A 12587-nucleotide genomic window follows, 5' to 3' on the forward strand; every position below is an offset into this window, starting at 1 on the left:
CGAGAGAAGTCGCGGGGGACGGAAAACGCAGAAAGTCCCTGAGGGAAAAACGGCGAAAAGACAGAAACAGCGCAACAACCCTGAAGGAAGAGAACGCGAAAATAAAGAGAGAACATGAAACTGAAACGGCGGCGAGAGATTGAAAAGAGAAAGGAAGGACCGCTGGAGAGAAGAGGAAGCAGAGAGACAGGAGACAGCAAGCTCTTTGACGACAACCTTGCTTTGGAGGAGAAACAGGATAGTCAGAAGGGCGCCATGACTGAGTTGGCGAATCTTTGGAAAAAAGAAAGTAGCCTGCTGGCGAGTTCCCGTACACACCTCTCTAAGGAAGAACGCAGAAGAGAGAAGTCGTAGAAGACCTCGCGTACCCCAAGAATATTTCGACGTTCTATATGTTTTGCCTATTCCCTTTACAGGTCCTATGCTGATGTTTGTGGTCTTTTTTCTCACCTCTGTGTTTTCTCCCGTTCGTATCGGGTCTCTCTTTTTCTCGCGCTCCTTGAAGTCGAGCTCCTCACGGCCGAGACGGGGAACGGAGACAGCTTGAGGCTGGACGAATGACTGAAAGGGCGAAATCGAGAACTTCAAAAATGTTGGAGAAAACGGAAAGTCCGAACAAACAAGAAGAGAGGCTCCTCCACAACGGGCAAACGTCGTAGAATACATTTGTCCTTGGAATTTTCTCTTCCGCGGGTGCTCGATTTTCGCGGATGTGACCGTTGACCTCCCGGGGCTCGTGATCGGTTTCCTCTCGACTTCCGTGAAGACCGACGCGAAAACCGAGAAAAACTTGAATGGGCCATGAAGAGGCGAGAGTTCTTTCGCCGCAGCCGCCCGAAAGCTTCGCCACGTTCGATGAACGAAAGGTTGCGGGCGCCGGCGAAAGTCGATTGAACGCTGCGATGCCCCGCGCAAAGACACGGGGAAAGCGAACTGTGACTGAAGGCAAAGGCACACGAAAACAGTGAGATGCTGTCAGAGCCATCTCGAGCCTAGCTTCTCCATTTCGCCGAATCTGCCTGTATAACGACAATAGCTGCGGTAGCGAGAGATCAATACGTATTCTAGACTTCATCTCCGATGACACACTGGCTACCACGCAAATGCTCCTTCCGTCGTTCGTCGCTGCGTTTGCCACGGGATGTACCTTTAGGAAAAGCGTAGCACGAGACGGTGTCTCAGGCAGGGCCATTTCACAAGCAACACATACCTTCTACAGTAGAGTCTGTACGATCTTAAACCTTACTACCGGACTATATCGACGCTTCTACTGATCCACGACTGCAGCTTTCAAGCACCAATGAATACCGACAGGAAATGCGGACCACCCCAACCAGCCGTCGTTGAACGTTCTTGAAGGATTACCAGCGGGACTGTTGAAAGTCTTTGCGTCTGAATGCGAGGTAGAGTTTCCCAGCTGATCGTTGGATGGCGGTTGGGCCTGACATGCTGGATTCGAGAAACCTGAGACTCGCGGGGCTGCAAGAAGCGTCGAGCCCGAGAGCAGAAACCTGAAATTCAAGGTGAAAGTCAGAAGTCAAAACGGTAGGAAGGTGGCCATAACGTCTCGAGGTGAGGGGGTCCACGCGAGAAAGACGAATTTTCGAGGATAGAACGCTGAACTTTGCTGCTTCGTGGCTATAAAAAAGAATGGAACACGCGATCACTGCGAGTAAGACGAAAATTGTGCTCCGATGCCCCTCAGCCTTGCTGCAGAAGATCACTTGTAATGTCCTCTCGTCAGACGCCTGAACGGTGCGAGTCGGTTTCGGGAGCTGCGGCCCGGTGTTTAGACACCCGCCGAAATAGGAAAATTCAAGAGCATTTGGAAAGCGGACTGCTCTATTCATGCCAATGTGACGATTCGTGTATCGGAAAAGCAGCTGTCTCAACGCGTTTATGGGTGTCACACGGAATCGAACAACTGTTGGGCATCTGCAGTCTCTTTTTTTTCCGCTTCCAAGTTCCCCTGTGTCAGCCTTGTCGATATCTTCTTGGACATTCGTTCAGCTCACCCGCGGCAAAGCTCACGCAGAAGACGGGACTTATGTCGAAGCTTCTATTTGTAGACGCCATATAATGACGCTTAGAACAATGGTGCGTATCCGTGGTCTTGCTTCTGAGTAGTAGTTTTCTGTCGTCCTTTCTACTCGCTACAAGGATTCTAATGAATACTTTTACAATGGCGCGTATCCGTGGTCTTGCTTCTGAGTAGTAGTTTTCTGTCGTCCGTTCTACTCGCGACAAGGATTCGAATGAATACATTTACAGTGCCTCCTCACCAGCTTCACGGTAGACCAAAGAAGCCAGCCTGACTGCGCACGGCCTCACAAGAGCAGGCTCACGAGTCAAAGCACTCAATAGCGGTACTGAGCGATTTTTTTCACCGTGGTGGATGTGTCTGGTCGCGGCGTAGTTGTGCGTTGTGGTTCCCGAAACACTCTGGCAGTCTAACAGCAGAAAAGGAACGAACAGATTCTGAAATCTGGTAAATCATATTTTAAAAACTAAAAACCAGTCTTCCCTAAATTATTTGGGTCAAATATCGAGATCGAGTGAAAAAGAACGGCTGTTTTTTTGCGGGCGCTTCTGCATAGCTAAGAAGTCTGCTTCCGCGGTGGGGAAAAGTGGAACGTTTTCAATCAAGAAACTCGATTTTAGACCCCATGTTTCGGGAGTGAGTGCGACGAGTTGGAGTCCTGAGTTACACCATCACGGTCATTGTTTACCGGATCGTCTTCTTGCACGCGTTCTCACCATCCTCTCTTCACACTGGTACCGCGGCCAAAATGTCGTCTAAGTCTAAATCGCCGTCTTTCCGTTCCGTACATCCCAACGCGTGTTTCCCGTCTTGTAAGAATCCCCTCGTCTCGCTGGTTTGTCTCGCGTGTGCTGTCCCCCCTTCTGGCGCTCTGGCTGTTTCCTGGTCGCTCACAGTTCGATGTGTTTGTCGCGTTCCGCTGTCTATTCCAACACCTTCGACTTCTTCGTGTAGAGAAGAGGTATCCGCGAGTCCAAAACGGTCGTCCTTTTCGATGCGAGACGAATCCCAGTTTCGAAGAAAAGCGTCACTGACTTCAGATTCGTCTTTGTCTTCAAGGACGACGACAGACGCCAAGTCTTCCACCGCCTCATGCAAGCCATGAAGGTGCGGCGGAAAGGCAACGGGAGGCGACCGAAATCCTTGGCAGTCTGGATCGTAACACTTTTGATAAAAACAGCCTTTTTCTGGGAGAAGAACCAGCGAAACAGAGTTCGATTTGTGAGGCCTGCGCCACGAAACCAACATCAGACACAGAGGCAAACAACGGCTTTGAAATCACAACACTTCCACACTTCTTGTTCGGAGCACCCCCAACCGGACCCCGCTTGTCTTATACCGACTCGCCGCAGTCGCCCATGTGAATGCGTGGAAAACGCACAGACAGAATGGGAGCACCTGATCCTCGCTGGAAACCAAGGAAAACTCGAGAAGACTTCTGGATGTCAAAGAACCGGAGGGCACATCGACATAATACAACAGCATTCTCGCCAAACACAGAGATGTCAGTTCCATCCACGGAAACTGGCTGCCTTCTCGGCTTCGCTACTAACTTAAAAGACGGCAGGCAGCCGACGAAACAAGGAACCAAAGAACATACCACACTCACACGTGCAAATGGAGAAGCTTGTCTACACATATCTTTACATAAACACATATATACATATATATACATATATACATACATATATAGATATATACGTATATATATATATATATATATATATATACGTGATGAGAACGACAGTGTTAGATGTTTCGTCGCATTTTAGGGACCACCGGCACAGTGTTCGTATGATTATCGGCGTTTCGATTCGTCCTCTGAAGGGCAAACGCGGAAACCATTTCGCGGGCACGCACCTGCCTATGCGCTCACAGAAGCGGTTGCCTTTGAGAGTGACGACAGCCGTTTGCGTGGCACTGAAGAACAGACAAGAGGCGACTTCTGTCTGCTGCTCTCTGTTCACAAGTGCTTCTCTTTCTCGAAGCAAGTCCGCGACGTCTCTCCCACTCAGCTCCCAGCCACACTTCCCGTCTCCGTCGCTCCGCATTTCGCTGAGCCTCCGCAGCTTTCTGGGCAGGCCCAGAGAGCTGGTCGCGGCCTGCGTTGGAAACTCTCTTTCGCCGGCGAAGCACTTCCCATACAAACAGACCGGCCGCGAGCGACACGGCCGCTCCAGCTCAGAGCTGCGAGCGGAGTCGTGTGAAGAACGGGAACCGTGAAACCCCCCTGCCTGGCAGTTCTCTCCTTGCGAGAGAAAGCCAACGGCGTCTGCGGCTTTCCTGCATCCTTCCCCACGCATCCAGAGTCTGTACGCCTCAAGCTTGCCATCCCACACCTGCACAGCGAAGCGTATGAGTTCAGAGATGTAGGACGGGCGTCTCTCGGCCTTGGCCTTCTCGATGGCCCCGTTGCTGCTTTCTCCGCCGCGACGGAGAATCCGCAAATTCGAATTCAAGGCGAGGGGCGTTGCGCTGGACGCGAGACGCTCGGCGCCGATCCCAGAAATAGACACGCAGGTGTTTGAGAATGTGGAGGAAACATCTGAATGTCGCCGCTCCTTCATGTTGATGAATGGGCTCGGGTCGATAAGCGAACCGGGGAGAGGATAAAGCGAGGAGTCGAACGGATCCTCGCAGGCCTCCCCCGTAAAACCTGGACCTACTGGAGACGCATCTCGGCACCCGTCTCCGGTGTACGTACATCGTGCCTCCTCACGATGATGGAAGAGCGGCATCGCCGGCGGGACGAGAGAGACGAGAGATCGCAGCAGCGCCACGCGTTCATCGCTGCTCAAGGGGAACTCGTTTGCCGGGCTCACCTAAACAGAGTCGAGATAAAAAACTAGGAATCGATTCGGTGATACATCCGATTCGACGTTTTCTCACGGTAGCCTCGGTACCACAAATGGAACATCACAACACCGCCCAGAGACCCCCACACAGAAAAAAGAAACTTCTACGAAAGAAACACAAGTCCAAAAGCTGGAGAGCAGCTCCGGCCCCAGTGTCTCTGTAGGGTCGCCGGCGTGGAACCGACAAAACGATCCGAACGCACGCAACAGAACCTGGCCTTCGCAAGAGACTGAACACGCAAGTCCGTTGTCTGGAAATCTCCCACTCAGTGTCACACCAGATTCGCCTGAGACATACCTCCAGAAATGCATGCTTCTGGAACTTGCTCGAGTGAAGCAGCCGAAAGCAGCGGTTCCGCGAATACACAGAGACGTCGATGATGCTCGAGCGTTCGTCGTCTGGAGACACTCTAGGGAACAGCTGAAGTAGAGATCGATATGTCAAAGGTTTTTCTCGTCCTGCTTCCTTCTGGTCAGTCATCTCCATCGCGACACGAGTTGTCATGTTCTCGTCACGCAGTGGCGTCTCTGGAGTTCTCTCGAACTGATCGAAGGTCCTCGTTGCGTCTCGCTTCTCGTCTCCACTCTTCGCTGTCGAGACACTGGAGTGTCCTTCTTCCTCGTCTCTCGGTGTGCCGATCTTCGCCTCTCTGCTTTGCTCTGCCTCTTTGCCAGCTTGTCCATCGACTGGACTTCTCGGGAGTTCTGTGTTCCTAGGCAGCAGAGATTTGCCCTCGGTGCGTGGTTTTCTCTCGACCTCATCCTCAGAGTGCGAGTTCGATGCATGTTCTTCGTTCGTCCTTTCCCGGTCTCCATTTCGACCTTGTGCGGGCTCTCCCTCCTCGCGATTCTGCACTTCTTCTCGCTCTGCTCGCACTCGCGCCTGCTCCAGTTCCTCCATCAAAAACGTGATGAAAAGATCCACGAAGCGACCCACCTGGCGCGCGTCCTGGAACGCGGTAGACGGGGGCGGTGCATTGACACCTGGAACTCTGGAAGGAGGTGACGCGTGGTTAGGCACCGTGTGTGAAGGAGAAGGACTTCGACGGTCGTCGGAAGCTGAGGAAAAATCAGCTTCGGCTTCCTCGGTAGACGCCCAGCTTTCCGACGATCGCGTGGAAGCGCCGATGGCAGACGGAGTGTCTCCTCGCGGATTTCCTGTCTTCGTCGGGAGTGACTTCCCCCTCTCGCCGTGTGGCAGCTTGGCATTCTCTCCCAGTTTCGCTGCAGACGCATGCGTTCGCGGGAGATCCGTCTCCCCATCTTCAACCACGTCAGGTTCTCTGTCTGCTTGACTTCCGTCGGAAAGACGATCGCCGTCAACACGCGAAGACGGAGGAGAACATGCGGAAGAAGACGAAAAAGGGGGAGAAAAAGAGGCAGAGGTGGATAAAAAAGAAAGAGCAGACGCCGAGGAAGATGAGGAGGAAGAAGGAGAGGCCAATGAGCAGGAAGAGGTTGGGGAGGAGGAAGATGAGAAAGAGGACGATGAAGGTGAGGAAGAACGAGAGACGCACGCCGGCAAAGCACAGGAGAAGAACGAAGAAGAGGACGAAGAGGGTGACGAGGAGGAAGAAGATGAAGAAAAAGCCGAAGACGAAGAGCAAGGTGAGGACGAAGAGGACGAGGTAGAAGAAGAAGAGCAAGACGAAGAGCAAGGAGAGAAGAATACGGAACACGGTGGAGGAGGACATGAAAGTGCAGCGCCACAGGCAGCCAATGACGGCCTGTGGATGGTAGAGACGTCACGTGAGTGATGAGATCTGACAGCAAGAGAGAGAGCGTCATGGTCTGTGTCTCTACACTGTTCTCCATGCATTTCCCCACCAGTCTGCTGTGACTCCTGTCGACAGGCAGTTTCTTGCGGACGCCTGCTCCTCCGACCCTCCACCCCGACGTTTGCGCTGAACACATATGTTCTCCGTTCCGTCCGCGCGTCGCCCGCTTGTCCCCTTCGCTCATGCGTTTCTCCTCCATCTTCGTCACCTGTCTCGTCCGCTGTTTTCTCTTCAGTCTCTTCGTCATCCTTGTCCCACCCTTCCTGCTCCTCCCGTCCCCGTCCCTCGCTCCGCCTGTCCTCCCCCCTCACGAGCCACAGAGCGCAGGTTTCGTGGCTCGTCGAACGGTTCCCGATGTCGGCTTCTCGGTCGCGGACGGCTTTGACAATCAAATGTCTAGACAGCTTGTCCTGGGTGGACGAATCGAGGTCGACGATGTCGCTGTTTCGGAGGGGAAAAGCGAACCGTTCCCTGAGGAACTTCACTAGCAAGGTCTTTAGGAGAGCAACCGCGTCCTCGCCATTGATCTCCGGATTCAACGCTTTGGAAAACTCCACGTCGAAGTACAGCCAGCAAGGTTGGCCCTCCATGAGCACTTCGTACAGATGCCGATTCTGTGTCTGGGACCGAACCATCTTTAGATAGCCTCCAACGAAGTCTCTGTAGGAAGCGACGAGGTACCGGCGGACACCCTTCTCAGCAATTTCCTGCGCAAACAGGCCGAACAAGTTTCTCAAGTTTTGTGGCAAGCCACGCAGCACTGCGAGGGCGGCATCTTGCTTCCGGAAAACCTGCACAGGATACCGCGGAAAAGCAGGAAAGTCCGTGGCTGCATCCCCCGAACGGCCACCGCGCTTCGGGCAGACCAAGTCCGCCGAGTTTCCGACGGCGCGCTGGACGTCATTGCCGTCGCCGTTTGCCGCAGTACGGAGAGATGCCTTCGGAGTCTGTGTCTGACGCGGACATGCTGTCGGTCCATCTGCTCCGTCGGAATTGCCACGAAAGGAACAGTTTTCTCCAGGCGCTTCAAGCTGCAGCTCCTGTTCATCTGTAGTTGCGGGACTCGCTTGGGGGCGATCGCACTGACCTGAGCCACGGGCGTCAGGTTCTGGAAACACAGGCTGGCACTTGGCAGTCCGCGACTGAAGAGCCTGAGCAACTCTCTCCCAGAATCCATCGGCAGTCAGCGGATAATCCCCTTTTCGGCCAGGCAGGCTGCGTCGTGGGTGTGCCTGTCCCTGTGAGCTTTCTGTGTATTCGGGCAGGCGGGGTCTACTTGACAACTGTGGGGTACCTACGCCGTAGAACAAGCTGGAGGGAATCGGGGCTGGGGAGGAAGCCACTTCGGCGGTAGCGGGTGGCGCTCGGGCTTCGTTGTCCATGTCCGGGCAAAAAATCACTTCTATGGGAATATAAGAGGCAAGACAAGTCCCCGAGTGACTCCACGCTTTCAGACGGCTGAAAACGGATTTCTTTTGACGGCGCACTCGACAGGAAGCTCGTCGAGAACCCAGACCTCTGGCGCTCAATCGACTACAGGGGAAGTTTATAGATATGGCCGTAGGGCATACTTTTTAAGAAAAATGGCGCGCGAAAGAATGGGTTCCGTAGTCGGAAAGGGAACTGCTTCGAGCGAAACACTTGCAAGTGTGCATGATACCACTGTGCCGGAAAAGCTGTCAGGCTGGACGGGGGGCAAATCGCTGTCTAGGGAGTGGAGTTGGAGGTTCATTTGCTTGCTTGGGGAAACGGACGCAAGAGGACACGCAGCGGAAAACGAGAGTCGAGATGAAAAACGCGCAGAAACTTTTTTTCCTAGGCAAGAGAAGTCCGGAGTTTCCTACAGACATGGCTTCCTCCCAGTTACGTCGACGCACAGCCTGCACACCCGTACCACGTGTCTTGTCAAAAACAGATGTCGAGGGTGAAGGTGCCACCGACCAGCACTCGATCGTGTCCTGCTTGTCTTGCCATCGACTGACAGACATTTGAGCAATCGACTTTTTCCCAGAGTTTTCATTGCACGGTGAGCGAAAATACAGAAGTCGCTGGAGTTCTTCAACTCTGGGATTCCGCCAGTGCCGTCCCGGTTTCGCATTTCTAACAGCCGGTACATCTACGCACGGTCGGGACTTCGGTCTCTCGTGATTGTTGAATTTTTCCGGATGGACATATGTGTTGTGCTTCCGGGGTATCACAAGTTCAGTAATTAAGTACAGGGGCATTTATCAAGCGAGGTAACGCGGTGAAGAATCCGATGATAAGTGCAGAGACTCTGTCTACTGAAAAGGGTACGAAGTCTAGGTGGCGTATGGTATGACCATCGCTACTAGTCTAAACGAGGGTAATTGAGTTTTTTCTTTATATATCGGGAATTCGGAAGACGTCTTTCCAAGAAGGCGCGCGATATTATCATTCCCGGCGTTGCGAGTGAAGAGTCTGTCGAACTCGAGTGTGGGGTGGAACAACTTGATGCCAAACGCTGTGGCGAGCCTTTGCATATTTGTTTGACAACCAGCAAGACTCGACTTCCTTTGAAACACTGAAAGCGACACATAAATGTATCTCAGTGTCACAGAAAACGATGCGCGCGATAAGAGGAAACAACGCTCAGTACTTTGTTCCGGAGGGCGCAGAACCCAGCCGGCTGCTGCTGGAAGGCGCCAGGACTGCGCACGCCAGAGTCAAGACGAAGCTGGTAACGTGATGCGTGTTTTCCTGCTTGTGTCGAGAGTGGAATCCGAAGAACCACTGATGCTTGCATCTCTAGTGTCGCAGTGCGGAAGACAGGGAACTTCGTATTCATCCAGAGGGTAAAGCAGTTCGCTTGACCGAGTTTCCTTCGGACGATTATGTTGGAAGCTGACCGTGTACTGCATTATACGAGTCACACGTTAGTGGCAAGACTCATGTAGTCAAGGTGGACTCCAGGACACTGCATTGTTGAAGGTGGCGGCCGGACACACGTGTTTTCGCTGCTCGCTACGACCAAAAACAAAGTTTTTTTTACGACGTACTACACTGCAGTGACTCACCGCATTTGAAAGTGCATTCTTGCTCCAGATGAAGGTACATACACTATCGCGCGTATCCCTTTTCAGAGCAAATAACAAGGGTTTATAAATTCTGCACAATCTCCCCTTTGACCTCAGAACGGCCTCTCGCTGCCAACTGAACTTCCTGCGTGTACTCACAAGGCATAAATATAGGCTCAGAGTGCACCGCGTCGATTTCAACGGAAACAAGCCCGCTTGCCATTGTTAGTTTAGGCTTCGAGGTTCGAAGCTGAAACTGGGCAAATCCTTCACTGAGGCAGGCGACCATAATTTCTAGGGCGATCGTCATGTTGTCCGTGTTCGGGTGCCAAATCTCCTGCTTTGAAACCTCCAGAGGAAGTTGAATGCTGCTGCGGGGGCGAATCGTGTAAACCACCGTTGTCTGCCTGTCTCCTGAAACCATGTCGCTTTTTTGTTGAACCTGTCCGATTCCGTGCCACTCTGGGCACAACCCGTGGCTCGCTCCGGCAACGTCTTCCGACTCTGTCCTTGGAGGACATGCAGTGGCATTGGCAAACTGGAGGTAACTAGGAAAAGGACCACGAGAGGCAGCGGGTGGTGCTGAATCTGAATTTCCAGAGTTTCCACTGACGTCACCAGATTGTAATTCCTCGGTCCTTATGTGACTCCCAGGCTTTCCGTGGCGGTCACTGCCCCGCTCCAATCGACTGGGCACATCGGCAACGCTTCTCCCCGGGCTCAGAGCGTCGAGAATATCCTGAACGAGCAGCGGGTTCTCTAAAAGTTCGTCGCCGGGTTCCCAACCCTGGACTTTCCAGCCTGTCTGGGGAGTTTCCGTCACCAGAATTTCTCGCGCGCCGCGGTCGATGGCCACGCCGTTCACTCTGGAAGGGTGGAGTTGCCTACCTGGGACATAGGAATGTGCTGTCCAGAGTTCATGGGGCAGGCCATCGCCTTCCTGCATGAACAAATGGCCTAATGCGTCTTCGTCGCTCCAGTTGTGGAACTCTGAAGACAGGCGACGTTCTTTCGGAGGACCTGTTGGCTTCTGGTTTTCCGTGGCGGATTCAAAAAGGCCGTGATGTCTTGAAATGAAAGACTCGCCGGCCAAACGCCGCCGCCGACGGTATAGTTCTGGAGGGAAAATCGTCGGTTCCTCGGCACTGCCAGGAACAGTTGAAGGAACAAACGCAACTGTGGCCTCAAAGCCAGGGTGGTGATTCGCCCAAGGAAAGGATGCTGTCCGATTTCTTGCTGTCTGTTCGTGTGGAGTCCTCTCATGAACCTTGCGCTCCGGTGGGTTCGTGGTTTCACCTGGCGTCGACTCTCCGCGTTTCACCTCTGTGTGTGCCACCGAGTACGCCTTGGGAGACGGACGAAAGAAAAGAGAAAGATCAGAGATTTCGATTTCCAGTGGCAGCAACATGGGGTTGGACCCCTTAACATTCACTTGCAGGCTCTCGAGCAACACTTCAAGATGTTCTCTAACGGGCGAAGAAGCAATTCGTAACGGCTGTATGAACCGAATATCGGTAAACTGCAGAGGATTTCCATGTTGAGCGAAGGAGTAAAAGTCCAGAACCACGACAGCGAACGCTGCAGCTCCTGCTGCCAAGAGAATAAGAATGACCACGACGCAACAAATCAACAGGCTGGAAAAGCTCGGCTTTTGCTGTCGCTTTACCTGCGCTTTCTGTTCGTTCTTGGTTTCAATAGAAGGCTGAGGGACGTTTCTGTGGCTGAGATGACTGCATTGGAAGGATTTATCGGTTTCGAGAAGTGTGATTTCACTGGTGCTTTCTGGGAAATGTTGTTCGCTGGTACGCGCTGCAGAAAGTTGTAGTGGCCGGTGGTCGGCGTGATGGGCTGCCATGATTTGAACCAAGCGAAAGAAAGCGCCGTCTCAGGGTGGGTAAACACTGATCGATAACGATACTTACAACGAGTCGCACAGAATCCTTGTTCCACATAGATCGGCGAAGCCAGTTAAGAAACCAGTGTCACAGCGCTTGTACAGAGCTCCTAGAACTCGGACCTACAACAAAAACGGATATTTGACATGCACTGGGCCAACTGTCGACGAAGGGAGGTATCCTTAACTGAAATGCAGAGAAGTCTCGAGTAGACGGAATTCCACAACACGTGACCGCGATGTATTGCTTCTTTGAAAAGAAGATGATCCAGGAACGAAACAAAACAGACAAGGTACAACCAAACGACAGAACCGTGTGCAGCAAGTAGGCAGGTCTCAAAATGAATCAACACCGCCGTCAATCGCTCCAGGTTGTTAGCATTCGAACGGGCATTTCCGGACTCTTAACGGTAGATTCGGGCAGCGATGCTAACGCGGGAATTTCCCAAAGTGCATCTTCCTGGATATTCAAATAAGAAACCGAAGAGGAATCACTGCATTGTTCAGCCGACTGCCGGGTTTACCAATTAATCTTTCCGAAATTCTCATCCGTTTTCCTACAAGACGATCCGGGTGACAACTCTGCTGTGTGCAATGCTGGCAGGCCTCGATGGACCTTTCTGGCAACAAATCTGTTCCATTGTACAACTAGTGTACAGCAGGAATTCGTCTTTGTGTCGTCAAACAACTCCAATAGCTAGCAGAGTGGTTTCTGCGGAAGGGCACCTTAATTTTTCTGCGATCGAGCCAAGCCTTACTCTGAGCACTGGTAGAGAACACGGGCTCATTTCCTTCCACATAGTTCGCTCAAAAGTTATTTTGCGTCCACGACTAGGTCGGCTTTCTCTACACAGAACCATCGTTCTGTGCGCTCCCACGAGTTCCATCATTTCGAAGAAACATGCTCTTGCTTGCGGCCAACGTTGTCGCTGGATGGAAGACCTTGGATATGAAATGGCCAGAGGTGCCGCACAAACACTCACT

The 12587-nt window shown here is 52.6% G+C and overlaps 3 protein-coding genes across 3 annotated transcripts; all 3 read right to left on the reverse strand.

Annotated features, from left to right (window-relative positions):
• Positions 1-291: 291 nt before the first annotated feature.
• On the reverse strand, positions 292-2341 carry TGME49_213748 (hypothetical protein). The gene has a single exon (XM_018779619.1). It carries the CDS (start codon positions 1190-1192, stop codon positions 515-517), a length of 678 nt encoding a protein of 225 aa, XP_018637903.1. The 5' UTR covers positions 1193-2341; the 3' UTR covers positions 292-514.
• A 341-nt stretch (positions 2342-2682) lies between these two features.
• Positions 2683-8056, reverse strand: TGME49_213752 (herpesviridae ul52/ul70 dna primase; the record flags this gene model as incomplete). Its single annotated transcript, XM_018779620.1, has 3 exons — positions 2683-3269; positions 3902-4863; positions 5195-8056. 3 exons carry the CDS (start codon positions 8054-8056, stop codon positions 2768-2770), a joined length of 4326 nt encoding a protein of 1441 aa, XP_018637904.1. The 3' UTR covers positions 2683-2767.
• Positions 8057-9791: 1735 nt separating this feature from the next.
• On the reverse strand, positions 9792-11815 carry TGME49_213760 (hypothetical protein; the record flags this gene model as incomplete). The annotated part of the gene is made up of 2 exons (XM_018779621.1): positions 11632-11815; positions 9792-11054 (listed from the first exon to the last, which is right to left on the reverse strand). The coding sequence occupies exons 1-2, from the start codon at positions 11659-11661 to the stop codon at positions 9792-9794; spliced, it is 1293 nt and encodes a 430-aa protein (XP_018637905.1). The 5' UTR covers positions 11662-11815.
• Positions 11816-12587: the final 772 nt, after the last annotated feature.

This window comes from Toxoplasma gondii, chromosome V (genome assembly GCF_000006565.2).
Source record: "Toxoplasma gondii ME49 chromosome V, whole genome shotgun sequence".
NCBI classification, from domain to species: domain Eukaryota; phylum Apicomplexa; class Conoidasida; order Eucoccidiorida; family Sarcocystidae; genus Toxoplasma; species Toxoplasma gondii.

Coding starts and splice junctions, on each gene's coding strand:
- TGME49_213748 (XM_018779619.1), bottom strand. CDS start 1,192: ATGGCCCTGCCTGAGACACCGTCTCGTGCTACGCTTTTCCTAAAGGTA.